The 14552-nt window shown below is 44.5% G+C and overlaps 1 protein-coding gene across 1 annotated transcript; it reads right to left on the bottom strand.

Moving 5' to 3' along the window:
* Nucleotides 1-11375: 11375 nt before the first annotated feature.
* LOC119280608 lies at nt 11376-12007 on the bottom strand. Its single transcript, XM_037561408.1, has one exon. It carries the CDS (start codon nt 12005-12007, stop codon nt 11501-11503), a length of 507 nt encoding a protein of 168 aa, XP_037417305.1. The 3' UTR covers nt 11376-11500.
* Nucleotides 12008-14552: the final 2545 nt, after the last annotated feature.

Here is a 14552-nt window from a genome sequence, read left to right as displayed (position 1 = left end):
GGTGAAGAAGTTCATCATCCCTTGCAATGCAAAACTTACTTACAGTCAAAATTAAAAAGACCTGTGTCTGACCCGTTTTTTTTTTCTGAACTTTATTGTGTGGGATTGCTATAGGTGTTTATTCTAAGCTTTAATACTTATTTTTAAATATTTTGCCAAATAGATTAAGAAGACTTGTGCCTAGGCCCTTTCTTTTTTGAAATTTATTATGTGTGATTGCTATAGTTGTTTGTACTAAGCTTTCATACTTATTTGTAATTATTTTGTCAAATCACGACCATAGATATTATATCGTGGTAAATTTCAAATTGCTTTTGTGATAAAAGTTTTTTTCAGAACAAACATCTTAAAACATATTTAAATCAGATCCACTTAAATGCTAGAAAAAAAGAAGCGACTGAATACATGTCTACTTGGATTAACCGGTGACATTGCTTTAAAGATGCATTTGTATATTCATATCCTTAAATATCTTAGTATGGATTTGTAGAGTCTATGGCATAGAAAGTATCTTGATAGTGGTGTCTTTATGATTATATGTGCACAACTAGAAAGATGTAGAGTGCACAAGATATTTACGAGGAACTTGCTATGATGCTATCTAGCAGTTGGCGAGTGCGGTGTTTTGGTGCCCAGACTCATCCGCACCTAACCAGAAAAAAAATAAAACGATACTAGGAAAATTTAAAGAAACATTTTTTGTGCGGTGCACAATTTGATGCGTGAGGTCGCTCCAATTTTTAGATCATTTGAACATCTGAACGGCTCTCATGAAAAGAGCAAATCGGGTCAGAACGGTGCGTAGTAATAGGGTTTTCGATGCTCGGTCGTCCGTGTTCATGAGGCGAATCTGGAAGCAGTGTCGAAAAGTCGTCGGCCCGTCAGATGAGTGTTCGCTTCACCAGCACGCCTTGCACTATCACGGTACTGCTCTAGATGCTCTACCTGTTAAACGCGATGAGTGGAGGACCTGCGGGAAAGTGCGCGAGAGAGAAGTAGATGGGGGTTGGTGAACTAGAGCCCTGTGTTCAGAGTGCTAATGGCTGCCTGCAATACGTAATTTATTTACAGATAGAATTAATAAAACCTGTGCTTGACCCAATTCTTTTTTGAACTTTAATATGCGTAATTGCTATAGGTATATATCTTTCTGATTTATGAGTTGATCATCAGAGGGGGCGGTGCATAGCAATACATTTTCCGGTGCTCCATCATAGGTGTTCAAGAGACGAACCTGCGAGAAATGCAGTGAAGACGCCTTGCACTATAGTGGTACTGCCTTAGATGCTCTACGCGCTAGACGCCATGAATGGGGGGGATGCCGAGAGCGTGCCAGAGAAGAGAGATCGAACACGAGAAAGAAGAAGCGACTGGCAATAAGTCTTGGGTCCACCCTATCAACCCAAGGGAGAACTGTTCAGTTGAGTGTACCATCCAAAGATTTGGAATTTAAGTTTTTCGCTCTTATTACATTTTTCGAGGATATATAGCAACTATTCAGTTGCCTTAGCCCACAGGCGTGGATGCTAACTAATTTTGTTTTCGAAAAGAAAGTGACTCTTTATTTAAATAATTAATAGGTTGTCCTCTAAAATGTATGATTGGTATTCTTGGTGTCCTCTTTATTTAAATAATTAAGTTTGGTTGTTTTTAAGTGCCTTAGCTGAATAAAATGGTATTTTTGGTATTGTGTTGCTTCATTGTCTATGCAGGTCGATGCTGTGTTAATTCATTGTCTTTGTAGGTTTTTTTTGTTAAATTTTTTAATTGAGGATAAGTATATTGTACATATGGTCATTATAAGGAATGTAATGTATGAAGAAAATGTTCATTGTTTGTACTTTCGTATTCAAATTTAGAGAGATTTGCTCTATTTTAATTTCCTTCTACGTATTGAATTATATTCTTGATTTACTATGAAATTTTTCGTTCATAGTAAATAGTTGAAGTTAGGCTGGATCAAAAAATAATATGTGTGTGCTTGCAACCTGTTTTGTTTTTGCTTCCAGACCATATGGTTGAGTTTCTCTTTTTTTTAAAGCATTTTCTGTTTACTATAGTTTACAGATTCAACCAGCCTATCTAACTTCAGCCGTCCGTTCTGATACGGCCCATAAGGTCCAGCTTTTGTTGGCCCATGTACACCATGCATGCATTCGAATTATAGACTATGTGGTGATTTCTGATCCTCAAAAAAGAAAAATGTGGTGATTTCTTTTTAGCAATTTATATGATTACACTGGCTTACACTATTTAGCTTAGCAATTGTGTACGTCTGCCAATATATAGCAAACTTGCATTTATTTATAACACATACACAAGGTTACAATTCTAAAAAGTAGAATTAAAAATATATAGTTTTTTTATTTCCTCACGACAGCGACAACTTAAACATTACATAACCAAACCACGCGTCGCCTGTACGTATCTGGTCATGTCCAGCCCACGCGCAAGCATGCTTTCACTCACCTCGCCAGGCCAAACCTGCCTACCTTGCCTTGCCCAGATTGAACACTGATGTACTTGTGCCTATCTGACCAATTAATTCACTGTAACACAACTGTAGCTACCTGACCAGTTAGTACACTGTAGCGCTGCTGTAGCTGTCCCTCTCTGCGTCACTGTAGCTGACGTGTAGCTGGGATTCTATGGCAAACAGTTGGCCTACCCCCTCTATCATGTCTTCTGGAGATTAAAATACGCATGCATGTTCGTCCGTGAAAAGGAGGAAGCGGCATTGCTTGTGGGGCCAGTAATGGCGGAAGCTGACAGTGAAGCAGCACTGTATTGCCAAATAGAAGATGTGTATGACTATGCATGTAGTTAAAATATTTCTGGACCACCGACGACCGGAAGCACATCTCTGATTACTAGCCAAGTGTTCTACATGCGAGCGGTCTACCATGGCGATGGCACGCACGGGACATTTTACAGCTACTGCATGCAAGTGATCTACCATGGGGACGATACGCACGAGATGTTTTACCGCTGCTGCATGCAAACAATCTACCATGAGACGCCACGCATACAGGTGACAGTAGTTCTATAGTACATACGGCCAGTTGCTATATAAAGAAGCTGATCCATGCTATGGGTTCACACGCTCCAAAATCATTACAGCCTGTGTGAATAAACTATGGTGCCCTGAGACACTTTGCCACCCCTCTGACCATCGGTAGGCATGCTTTCGGAGGGATAGATTACTAAATCTTTTTGTTCTTCGGTCATCTTGCTTTGTAACTTACTGATGCCTTATGGTTTCTTTTATTTGTCATTTCTTTTCAGGCATTTTTCTTGTGATGGACGACGAGTTTTCTTCCACTAACGATGTGGGCTTCCATCGCCCAAACGCTGAAAAATGTTTCATGGGAGCGATCCAGCTCGCAACCCGTAGTTGCGTGCCTCTCCATCGTAATTATATAATTACCCCATTTTCTCCATCTAATGCTCTTCCGTCTCAGCATGTAGTTGCTGCTCTCGTCGCTAAGTTCACCGAGCACTACAAATTGTACTTCTATGACGTCACCGACAATAGGATTGTCATGACCTGCACCCACCACACCACTGGAAACCGTGTCTACAATTTCTCTAGGAGACATTCCACCATTATTATCCAAGGTGTCCGCTATAGATTTGTTGTAGATGATGCACTACTCCATCTAGGAAGAATCTCTACCAATCAGTACATTACTATCTCAATGGAAAATCTGCCACTTCATTTGTGGAAGAGCATCATAGTAGAGCAAATCCTCAGTCCATATTGCTCCTTAGATTATGTCACACAGGACTCACGCTCAATATAATATCCATCCACTTTTACATGCTACGCTTGGGCCATTCGATCCATCGTGGTGCCTCCAACCATACAAGTGAACGTGTCCGACGAGGATGCGTACACCGCAGACCAAGAAATGGCCTTCTTTAGCGCGTACAATGTAAATCTGTTTATCAGCGAGCACAGAATCGAGCCCCACCCAGCCAGACTGCCTTACTGCCCAACTGTGCCCATAACCAGTTCTGGAAGCAAACCAATCCAATGCTTTATTTCCCAGAGGTTTATCGATCCCGCCCAGATCCAGAGTTTGTCTAGCATGGTCATTTTTTCACCGCATGCTGAAACCTATTTCTCATCCTTTGAAACTCTTGAGACTTATCTGAATGATGTAAAATACATCAAAATTAAAGCCAGAAAGCTTACGGCGTCAAATTTCTTGCTATCAACCTCCATTCCTCTTACGGGTCGCTCACTCTATCACACTGTACGTACCATATTTCAAGCTGAGATCCGTGCTGGTGAGGTTGACATCCAGCCATGGACACCAGCATTTGGATCATTTGGGTTTCCAATCAATCACACAGCGGAGCTCAGGATCCATGACATGCCATGCAGTTTTTACACGGCTCCAATAATCGAGTACCTTCTTAGCCCATATTGCATGGTGAAGCAGCACAAGACTATCATTGATGATCCACTGGAGGACCACGGGAAGAACATCGTTTCATCCTACGATTGCACTGCTTGGTGTGAAGATGCCAGGTTCATCCCACGCCAAATCAAGATGAGACAAGTGCCAGTCGAGCTACCAGACATGACTCAACCTTTTATGGTGCCATACATGCAATTCAGGAAGATGGAAGCGTCCATCAAGGCATGGATCAACTGAACAAGTAGCTGTCATCAGAAAATGTGCAAGTTGGGACTTTGTAAAAATATGTACTGCGTGTTTCTCTTTTTTTAACCTCTTTTACCAGCAGTATCTAGATGTGCTGTAAAATCTGCCATCTATATTGTGAATTACTCATGTACAAGTTGGGACTCTGTAAAAATAGGTGGTCCGTGTTTTTCTCTTTTTTTAACCTTTTTTAGCAGTAAGTAACTAGATGTGTTGTAAAATCTGGCCACCTATATTGTGAATTACTCCTTGGTTTCTCCTAGCACCGTAATCGAAGTTTATTATGCGGACTGGATGCATCACTTGGCAACCAAACCAAGAAGCAGAAAAATGGCATGAAAAATAATAACAAAGTACATAAATTACAAAGATAACACTCATTAATTAGGCAAGATAAGATAGCATACAACCATACATCATACAACTGCCAATTTTTTTGAAAAAGGAAAAAAAAAGCTGCTGCTATTTAACAACTTTGCTAGAACATGATCTAGGCCTTTCCATTATCACCAGGGCCACTGCCATCAACTTTTCCACGCCAAGTGTCGAACACATGGATTCGAGATAGATCCACGCCTTCGTCAGGAAGATATTTAGATGGCAATTCAGACATCAAGGGACCACGGTCCAAGACCTCTTTCACATGAATAATCACAGGGAAAACCATCATTTTCCTACTGGTAGGCGATGATGGACGTCGTGGCGATTCTCCTTCATCATCAGAATCTGGCTTCCAAGGCGGTAGAGGTGGTGTCGGCACCTCTACTTCTACTGATTTAGGTACCTTGTTAGGATTGGCAAGCCATGCAGCTACTTCAATTACCCACCGATCTTCGGACGGCAATATCTCAATGAGCTCGCCTCTCAGACCTGCAACAATCTACCTCATTGCTTCTGGTTCCCAGGCAGTTTCTGGTAGACCTTCAAAACTAAGGTTTGTCCGATACTCAAGCTGGCCATATGAACACCGGGCACCATAATTCCAGCGGCAGAAAGAGATGTAGGCAGAGCCACACAGCAGTTCCCGTGATAGAAGTAAAACCTCCATGCAGAAATCATCAGAGGAAAACTTCATAAAAAAATGATAAGGTGGACGGGCTCGCTCAATTCTCACTGTACCTTGCACCCTTCCGCATCGCTCTTTGATGACACGCAGCACGTCTTCGGGCGTAACAGGGGAGTGACCGCCATGGACCGTAGCAAAAAGCACGTAGCCGCGGAACTGCCTCTCGGTCGTTCTCCGGCCGCAACTCAGGCTCGCCGCGGTGCCAGGTTTCCTCTCGAAACCAATTATTGATTCGTCTCTTGCGAACGATATCATCAATCCGGGCTCTTCCCTCACTCATGGCACTCAGAAGCTAGCTGTATGAGAAGGTCTAATGAAAGCAAAGCTTGCCAAACACAAGCTGGCCTATTCTCAATAAATAGGCGAAAGGACATGGCTTAATTGGATGGTTACAAATGCACCTACCTCTCCACAATCATCAGCGTATGTGATTAACTCACCGGACACGTCACTTTGTGCCTATACACGTGCTCACATTCTCCATAGCCACCACTGCATGGTTCATGCATATAATAATATGACTCCCATCAACTCAACTCTCCACTCCTGGATGCCCATCCACACACCCTGCAGCTCTTTAGATTATTCACGCCAGCTCATGCGACAACACACCTCTCTTCACATCACCACGTCCAGTGCACGCGTCATCACATGTAATCCATGCGTCCCTGCTCACCTCGCCACGTCTTGCCCACGTGCCAGTGCCTCCTCACCTCATTTCCACGTTTAGCCTACACGTCGGTGTGGCCCTGCTCACCTCGCCACATCTAGCCCAGGTGTCCATGATTTGCCGAGCTATAAAACAGCCAGACCGCATGTCCCATCAACCAGCAATACGCGACTGTTCGCGGTCATGCAAGACCAGAACCAACCAAGCATCCCAAAAAAATCTCTTACCACAGAAGCATTATTCCCAGGCGGTAGATTTCCAGACCGCGTCCCTTGAAGCACGAACTAACCAAACCAAGTAAGTACAGGTAAACAGTAAACTGCAGGTGTATCATAACTGTTCTAATTTGCACTATTTTCTTTGTAGGCTACAAGTGTGGAGTGCTCCAGATGCAGGATCCGAAACAGCCTGTGAAAATCTGAACGATATATGCTAGGACCTTATGGCGAACGCATATTCGTAAAAGATGACCAATACCCACCCGGCTTCACGCTAGAAAATCGATTGCAAATACTGAAATGCATGCAAGGACAAGAAGGCCGTTTGATTATCAAACTCATTTCCAAGAATAAATAAATGCATTCCTTCTAACTCTGCGTGTGCCTAATTTTCGTTAAGTAAAAGTATCTGTTATGCACAACCACTATCTGATAAAGTCTTACAATACCTATTATTTTCTAACTCAAAATAGGAAAAATGCTGAATGGTCTCTCCAAAAATACAGCCAGTAAATGTTTGTACGTTTAATTTAGCATGGGTATTTCAGAGTGCACGCGTCCTTGTGTGGGGCATGCATGCAAGCACTATTCTATGGATGGACACCTCCCTCTCTAGAAGGCCCACTTTTTTTATATATATTTAGGTAACGCTTGCCTATTTTGTAAGCCGACACGTAGCAAGTACGTGTCTCTTTGATGGGGCATCCTGTTAATCTCTCCTACTGCTTAAACACTATAAATAGGGGAGGTTCCCTTCTTCTGCAATCAGTTCCTATAGTTACTAAACCATCAAAGCATGCTCCACGGTCTCTGAGCACACACCAAGATGGACTTGCCTCTCCTGAAAGATATCAACAAGCAATCATTTAGATGGAAAGTTATGGCCAGGATCGCAAGAGTCTGGGAGCTCAAAAGAAAAGACACAGGAACTACCTATGAGGTGGACTTCCTGCTGCTTGATCGACAGGTTGCTTTCATCTGACTCATCTTTACCTACTTACTGTAAATATGAACACTAAACCTTTGCATTTTTTGCTTCATAAATGCAGGGTGGCACAATGGAAGGTTTGATTCCATAGAAGAGAATGGCCCAATTTACGAAGCACATCACCGAGGGAACAATTTATACAATTGAGGACTTCAATCTATATGATGCCAAGAGCAAGTTTAGATCTTCAGATCACCCCCTCAGGGTATGTTTCACATTTCGCACTAAGCTTAAAAAAGTGGAGCCCCAACCCGTGAATTTCCCAATATTTGCCCACAACGCCAGGCCATTCTCTGTTCTGGAAGCACGTGCTGATCAGAACTTTATCTTATCAGGTGACAAATAAGATTTACAAAACATTTTGTCATGCCTCCCCGTCAAATTCCATAGCCTAATATAGATCACAACTACAAAACAGATGTTATTGGAGTAATCGTGCAAGTCACAGAACTCTTGCCAGGCTCCAGCGCAAACCCTGATGAGCGCTGTCAGATCTACATCACTGATGGAAAGTAGGCAAACACTATCGATCCCTGCCAGTGCACCAATCATAATCTGTTTCGTCAATAATTTTTGCTCTTCTTATTGTCTGAAGCCAGCGGGCTGTGGTGACACTTTGGGGGACACACGCCACTACTTTCAACGCCGCGGGCCTCGTGGAGAGCTCTGCCACGCAGCATATCGTTGCTCTTTTTGTAGGTGTTACAGTGAGTCACTATTCAGGTCAGCCAATGTAATGACGAGTTTTCGCCTATTCTTCCTTCCATCAACTCTGATAACATGGTACAGATCGATTTACGCAGGTTTACTCGCTTTCAAATCGACATCAGTGACCAAATTATATGTCAACATCCCAATACCAGAAATGAAGACCGTCAGACACAAGTAAACAACTCAACATTTAATTTTCTTAATGCAGCTGTATCACGTATCAGTTTCTGCCTAACATGCATAAACATACAACGTGACAGGTATTCCATCCCAGATTGAATGGTTTGGTAACCATCGAGCAAGAAAAGAGCCGGTAGATGCAAGAATAGCAGAAATTGCTGAGCTTGAACCCAACCACATCATGGTAAGAAAATGCATCTGCTACTCCTTTACATCATTACACAAATTTGCTCATCCACGGAACAATTTTACCTCCGTCTACGTAGGACGAACGCTACAGATTTTCAATTCTTGTCACTGAAGTTATCCTATCAAGTGACTGGTGGTACAAAAGTTGCAAAGACTGTCGAAAGAAAGTTCAAATGGAAGGCGACACGTATAAATGCTCACGTTGCATCACCACTGTTCCTATGCCGAGGTATACCATTCAACTTTCACAGTTGGTAGTTACTCATTAATAATCCCTCCCTAAACTGCCAGAACATGCAGATACAAAATATCACTGAATGCCATCGATGCAGACGCAAAAAGGCACGAAGACTCGCCATTTGCTCGGTTCATATTTTGGGGCCAGCAGGGAGAAATCCTCACAGGAAAGCAAGTACTGATTTTAGTAGCAGAAGCCAACAGCAGGGCGGAGTATACGCCACCCGAACTGACCGGTTTGGTTGGCAAAAAATTTACTGTCATTGCAACACCTACTAGAGACTCCCTCGACGGAGAGCATATGTTCTACCAGGTAGAAAGTACCGAACCATTGTTCGAGCCAGCAAACCCAGAGAACGCTCAACCACCGACCGAAGAAACACAGGGTGAAAATGAATCACAAGACAACACGCTTGAGGCCACACACCCGCCTTCTCCTTCTGCTGCAAAGGTATTTTTTGTGAAAACAATTTTTCACCCTTCTACATATATAGTAACCAGCTGACAAATTATTCTTGACAGGAAGAAGAAAACGACTCAACAGGCAAGAGAAGGAAACGCAACGACCACCTTTCCAATAAAAACAAAAGAGGGTGCGCACAGCTTCTCTCTCTTTACAGAAACGTACAGAGTTATCCATATGGAATTTCAAGGCTAACTATATTTTAATATCCGATCTTTTCAGAATAAAGAAAGACCTATTCGGTCAGCAGCCAGCCCACGCTGGCACCGAGTACACCGACCAGAACTAGGCACCCTGTATGGCGTAAAGCACGCGAAGAGAAGGACTAATCAACAAGACAAGGAACGGATGCATGCGAGCTTAAAAAAAAGTCAGCACCCTTTAGCTTTTCCCCTCGCGTGCAGAATAAAAAAACTTTAGACTCCTCCTGCTTTTCCTGCTCTTGTGTAAAATAAGAAGGCTCTCCATGCCTTCGGTCCTGTAGCATGGAATGCGTTTAAACTGCCTTAGATTCTGTAGCATGCAATGCGCCTAGCCTGCCATGGGTCCTGTATCATACAGTGTGTTTAGACCATGTAACGTGAATAAAAATCAAGTAGCCAATGGAAGCTTTATCTCTCTTATCAAACCTCAAGTCACATCGACTGACGTGCACTTGTACTATTTTACGTAACCAACCCGCTCAACATAGCAACAAGGGTCTGCATGCAATAAGCAAAAATAATGCCCCAGCTTCAGTAACTTTGTTTAAACCGCATGCACTCGTGGTGTGGCTATGAAGACACACGTCGGCAACAGACTCACACGTGTTCACACGTCCACTCATACAAGATTTTACTGTACATCCATCTCCGCTATAAAAAGGCTTCTTTCCCCCTCAGCAACTCTCACCGTGGCAACGTCCAGATGGAGCCCAATAAGGATGCCAAGCCTCTGTCCCCAAAGCCACTCTCTCCACCAGAACCATTCGTGCCCGACTACCTCGACTACCCCGATAGCTCACCTATCTCTCCCTCCTTTCCAGCCAAAAGGAAGCCCTCACCACTGATCCACCAACTTGAATCATCCGACGATGAGGAAGCCAACCCACAGACCAAGCTCAATGAAGCCTATGAAGACAAAGCCTTTCAGCAGGAAAAAGACGATGACCTCTCTTGGCTAGAAGAAATAGATCAGTTGAGAGGCCAAAGTTACCCACCAGCAAGAAAGTTCAAGGCAGGAGAGCTTCAACCACGTATGAAGAAAAGCAAGACCATCAACAAGGTGGCAAAGAAAGGTACAAGTGCCGAAGAAGCAATCGAGATCTCATCTTCCGACGACGACTACACCGACGGAAAGGAGTGAGCAACTAGCTCATCAACTAAACCAAGCGGTCCTTTGTGCACTATAAATAAAGCGCAAGGACATCTCAAGAACTAGCTCTCTTCATGACGACGATCAACTAAAGATCGACTCCGTGCACCATCTGTAGTCAGTAGCTATGTAATCCCATCGTAGTTGTACCCCTCCTTGTACTATCCATGCATGTACTTCGCATCTTATGATCTGTCAAGAAAAGCACATGCGTCCCTCCTTTTGTTGTTATATACCTACATTTCTTCTTTTATGTTTTTATGGACAAAACACAGCAGCCAACGACGACACGCCGACGCGCTGGGACGTAGATGCCAAACACGCGTACACAACCTGGCCGCTCATAAATGACAGCTGGCCATGCGCATGCAGAACAAACAAAAGACCACCAGAACAAATAATTCCACTGCCCACCGAAAAAGCACAAATGTTTACCGGAAAGCTAAGATACACAGGCAAAAGCCCTCCGGAGACAAGAGTAGAAATCTCGCATGGTTTCTCTTAAACGAAGTCCTCGGGCCAGATTACATCAAAGTCAAACCAGAAGCAGGCATGGAAGAAGTCGACTAGCATCTACACTCCAATAACAAACGACTACATAGTTAAAACATCACTGCGTTTCTCGTTCTCTAGGCAGCCAACATTAGCATGCATGCACGCGTACATGGTCGTGCATGCAGACATGTCAGAGATAGATAGATAGATAGATAGATTGATGATGGATTATAATGTGAGTCCTCAAGGGTCAACGCTCAAGAGCAGCCAAGCCTAAGCTCAAGATCCAAACCTCCTCCTCCTCCTTCGACCCCCAGCTCCAGGTCCACCACCAACGCAGCCTTCGCCGCCTTCGCGCCCGCCGCGGTAGAGAAGGAGCTGTAGACGGGCGGGGTCGCCCAGGATGTGCCGCCATAGTCGCCATCGGGGCAACGCGGCGGCGAGAAGTTGAGGTTGGGCACCCAGTCCCTATGGACAGCAGCTGGAGCTAGAGCCGCGGGGTAGGCGGAGCAGTAGTAGCGGCGGATCTTGGCCCTCTCCCAGCGGTGCACATTCATGTGACTCCCGAGCGCCTGCGCCGACCGGAACTCCCTCTTGCAGTAGCCGCACGTGTACGAAGCCGACAGCGACCTCTGCGCCGGCCACGACACGCCGCCGCCGTCGGAGGCGTAGCTCCATGCCGCGGCCGGCCTCAGCAGTAGCACCTGCCGATGATGGTCGAGGTGGCCGCGGTCTCGTCCTCTCGCGCTGCCCCTGCTCTCCATCAAAGCTAGCTAGCTACTGGCTCCGTTTGTTTGCGGTGTATGTGTGGAACTAGAGTGGCTACTGGCCACTGGCCAGTATATATGCTCCTCTCCTGCAGTGGCCACTATGTACACTGTACTTGTTTGTTTTTCCTCCTCGGACTCAGCACATGTAACAGTGGCTAGCTTGCCACGGTCACTCACATATTTGAATAAATGAGTGAAGGTGTGGAGGATGGATAGATGGACAGAGGGAAGTGACCAAGTGCACGCGGGGTCAAAGGAGTGCTCCTCTGCCCACGGGGAAACACAATCTCAGATGTATCTGTTTCGTGGACTTCCAGCACCAACAAAAGAGGCAACAAAAGAGAAAGCTGCCGAAGCTGCTGTCTACCAGCTTTGCAATCGTCACAACATAGTCATTAATGACCACAAGTACCTATAATGCTCTCGAGACAATGTACAGAAGCTGTTCAGCCGCACAGGAATGGAACAAAATCAAAGAAGAGGATGGACTACTTTGTCCTAAACAAATATTTCAAACAAACTTATCAAAAATTACAAAATAACTAAATAGCTAATTAGTCCAAATGGCGCGGCGGCACCGCCGCGCACTACCCGCTAGTGTTCCAAACATGCTGGTACCGGTTTTCCGTCGATCCACCAGGGTAGTTCGTACGTAATCGGCCTCACCTCGACTAAGACATGTGACTAGTACTACCACTATCTCCGTTCAATCAATCAATTTCTTCGGCTGCCAAGTTTGATTTCGATTCCTATGAAAAGTTAAACCCCGGCCGGCCGGCCGGTCGGGATCACCGAGGAGGCGCCACCACAAAAAGCCCAAAGATAGCACTACTATAGTTGCAACGATTGGTTAGACACAACTGATAAAGTTTTAATTTAATCGCTCACACGTAGATCATACGTAGGGGGCTACTGGCTCTTCGTCGTCGTCGACCGGGGACGGCGCGGAATTGGTTGGGTACTTGGGTAGATTGCATCGATGGCCGTCGCCCTCGGTCCCACACAGAATTTGCGGTTCCACGTGCTTTTGGTTGCACAAGTCCAAGCCATCCTATAGTGGAGTATATTTTTTTAGACCTTGTCCCTGCAGCTGGCGAGCGTACAGCGGTACTACCTCCGTCCTGGTTTATAGGTCCCTTTGGTAGTTTGTGTCAAATTTTGACTAAAGATTTAGGTTCTGTTTGGCATAAGTCCTAGGACTTTTTTTAGTCCCAACTGATAAGTCCCAAGTCCTTAATAAGTCCCTACCTGTTTGGTTCCTGGGACTTAACATGGACTAAAAGACCATATTACAACTATAAGTCCCTATAAGCCCCTCCTTGAGAGTCTTATTTCATAAATCCCAAATGCCCACTTTAAGTCCCTATAAGCCTCTTTTGTTTGGTTTAGATGAGACTTAAAGAGACTTATTTAAGTCCCTACATCAATAAGTCCCTGTAACCAAACACCCTCTTAACTAACAAAATGTTAATGCATGTCAAGAAAAATTATCTCATTGGATTCGTATTTGAACAACTATGTTACTCAAGCCAACGTTTAAACTAGCTACCCCCGAGGACAGAGGAGGCTGCAAAAAGGTTTGGAAATGATAATCCAGCGTGCATGGGAATGTATAGCACTATGTCCCTACCACACATCTGTATGAGAAATCATGAACGGTCGGTCACTCAATGTACACTAGCTACAGACCAAGGACTACAAGTATAGTAATACAGTACGACAGACCAGACCAGCTTTGGTTCAGACTCAATAGTTTAGGGCTAACAACTTTGTGTCGCTAACTGCCTATTGTTAATGCTAGCTTTGACAGGACTCGGGCACTCTCTGCCATTTCTTTAGTCTGACCAACAGTATGAGAAACTGAACGGGTGACTCAAAGTTTACTCGCAACTACTTTATCACAAGAGAGGTCCATGCCCCTTGTAGATTGTTGGTGCATTATTTTGATATATCGGGTTAGCACTTGACAGAGGCCACGCCCTGGTTTGTAAAATGTTAACCAGCCTGAGCTTTATTTGTTGCGTTTCGTTCCGTAGATCCATCTCAGAGCTATATATTTCACCATGGCCTAGCAGAAAGATAGTGAGATGGCCGCCATTCGTTTCTTTACAAGAAAGAAGGAAATAGGAAAACGAGTGGAAGAGGAGCAGGGTGGCAAGACGTGGGGTGCAAACGAGTTGGACCGACGAGTTTCAGAAAATTAACAAGAGAAAAGAAAGCGATGGATGCCCAACAAAGTCTCCACGCGTCGTAGGACTTACATGCATGGCGATTGAGATTCCATGCGATGGCTAGAACTCAAGCTCAAGCTCAACCGCTTCCAGCAACGGCGATTATAACGACCCTGTCCCGTAATAGAATCAGAAATCTCAGGCACCCGCCGTCGACTCGCCCAGGCCAAGACCCAAAAAATTACGCCACTGTTTAAAAATTGGACAGTGTTTGATTGATGGATGGGCCGATGAGCGGCACTATTCGTGGAGAGATCTTGACCGAGGGACGATAGACAATACAAGTCTTTGTGTCGCGACGCGCTTTG

The sequence above is a fragment of the Triticum dicoccoides genome, chromosome 3B (genome assembly GCF_002162155.2).
Source record: "Triticum dicoccoides isolate Atlit2015 ecotype Zavitan chromosome 3B, WEW_v2.0, whole genome shotgun sequence".
NCBI lineage: Eukaryota > Viridiplantae > Streptophyta > Magnoliopsida > Poales > Poaceae > Triticum > Triticum dicoccoides.
This window is presented reverse-complemented; position numbering and strand designations above follow the sequence as displayed.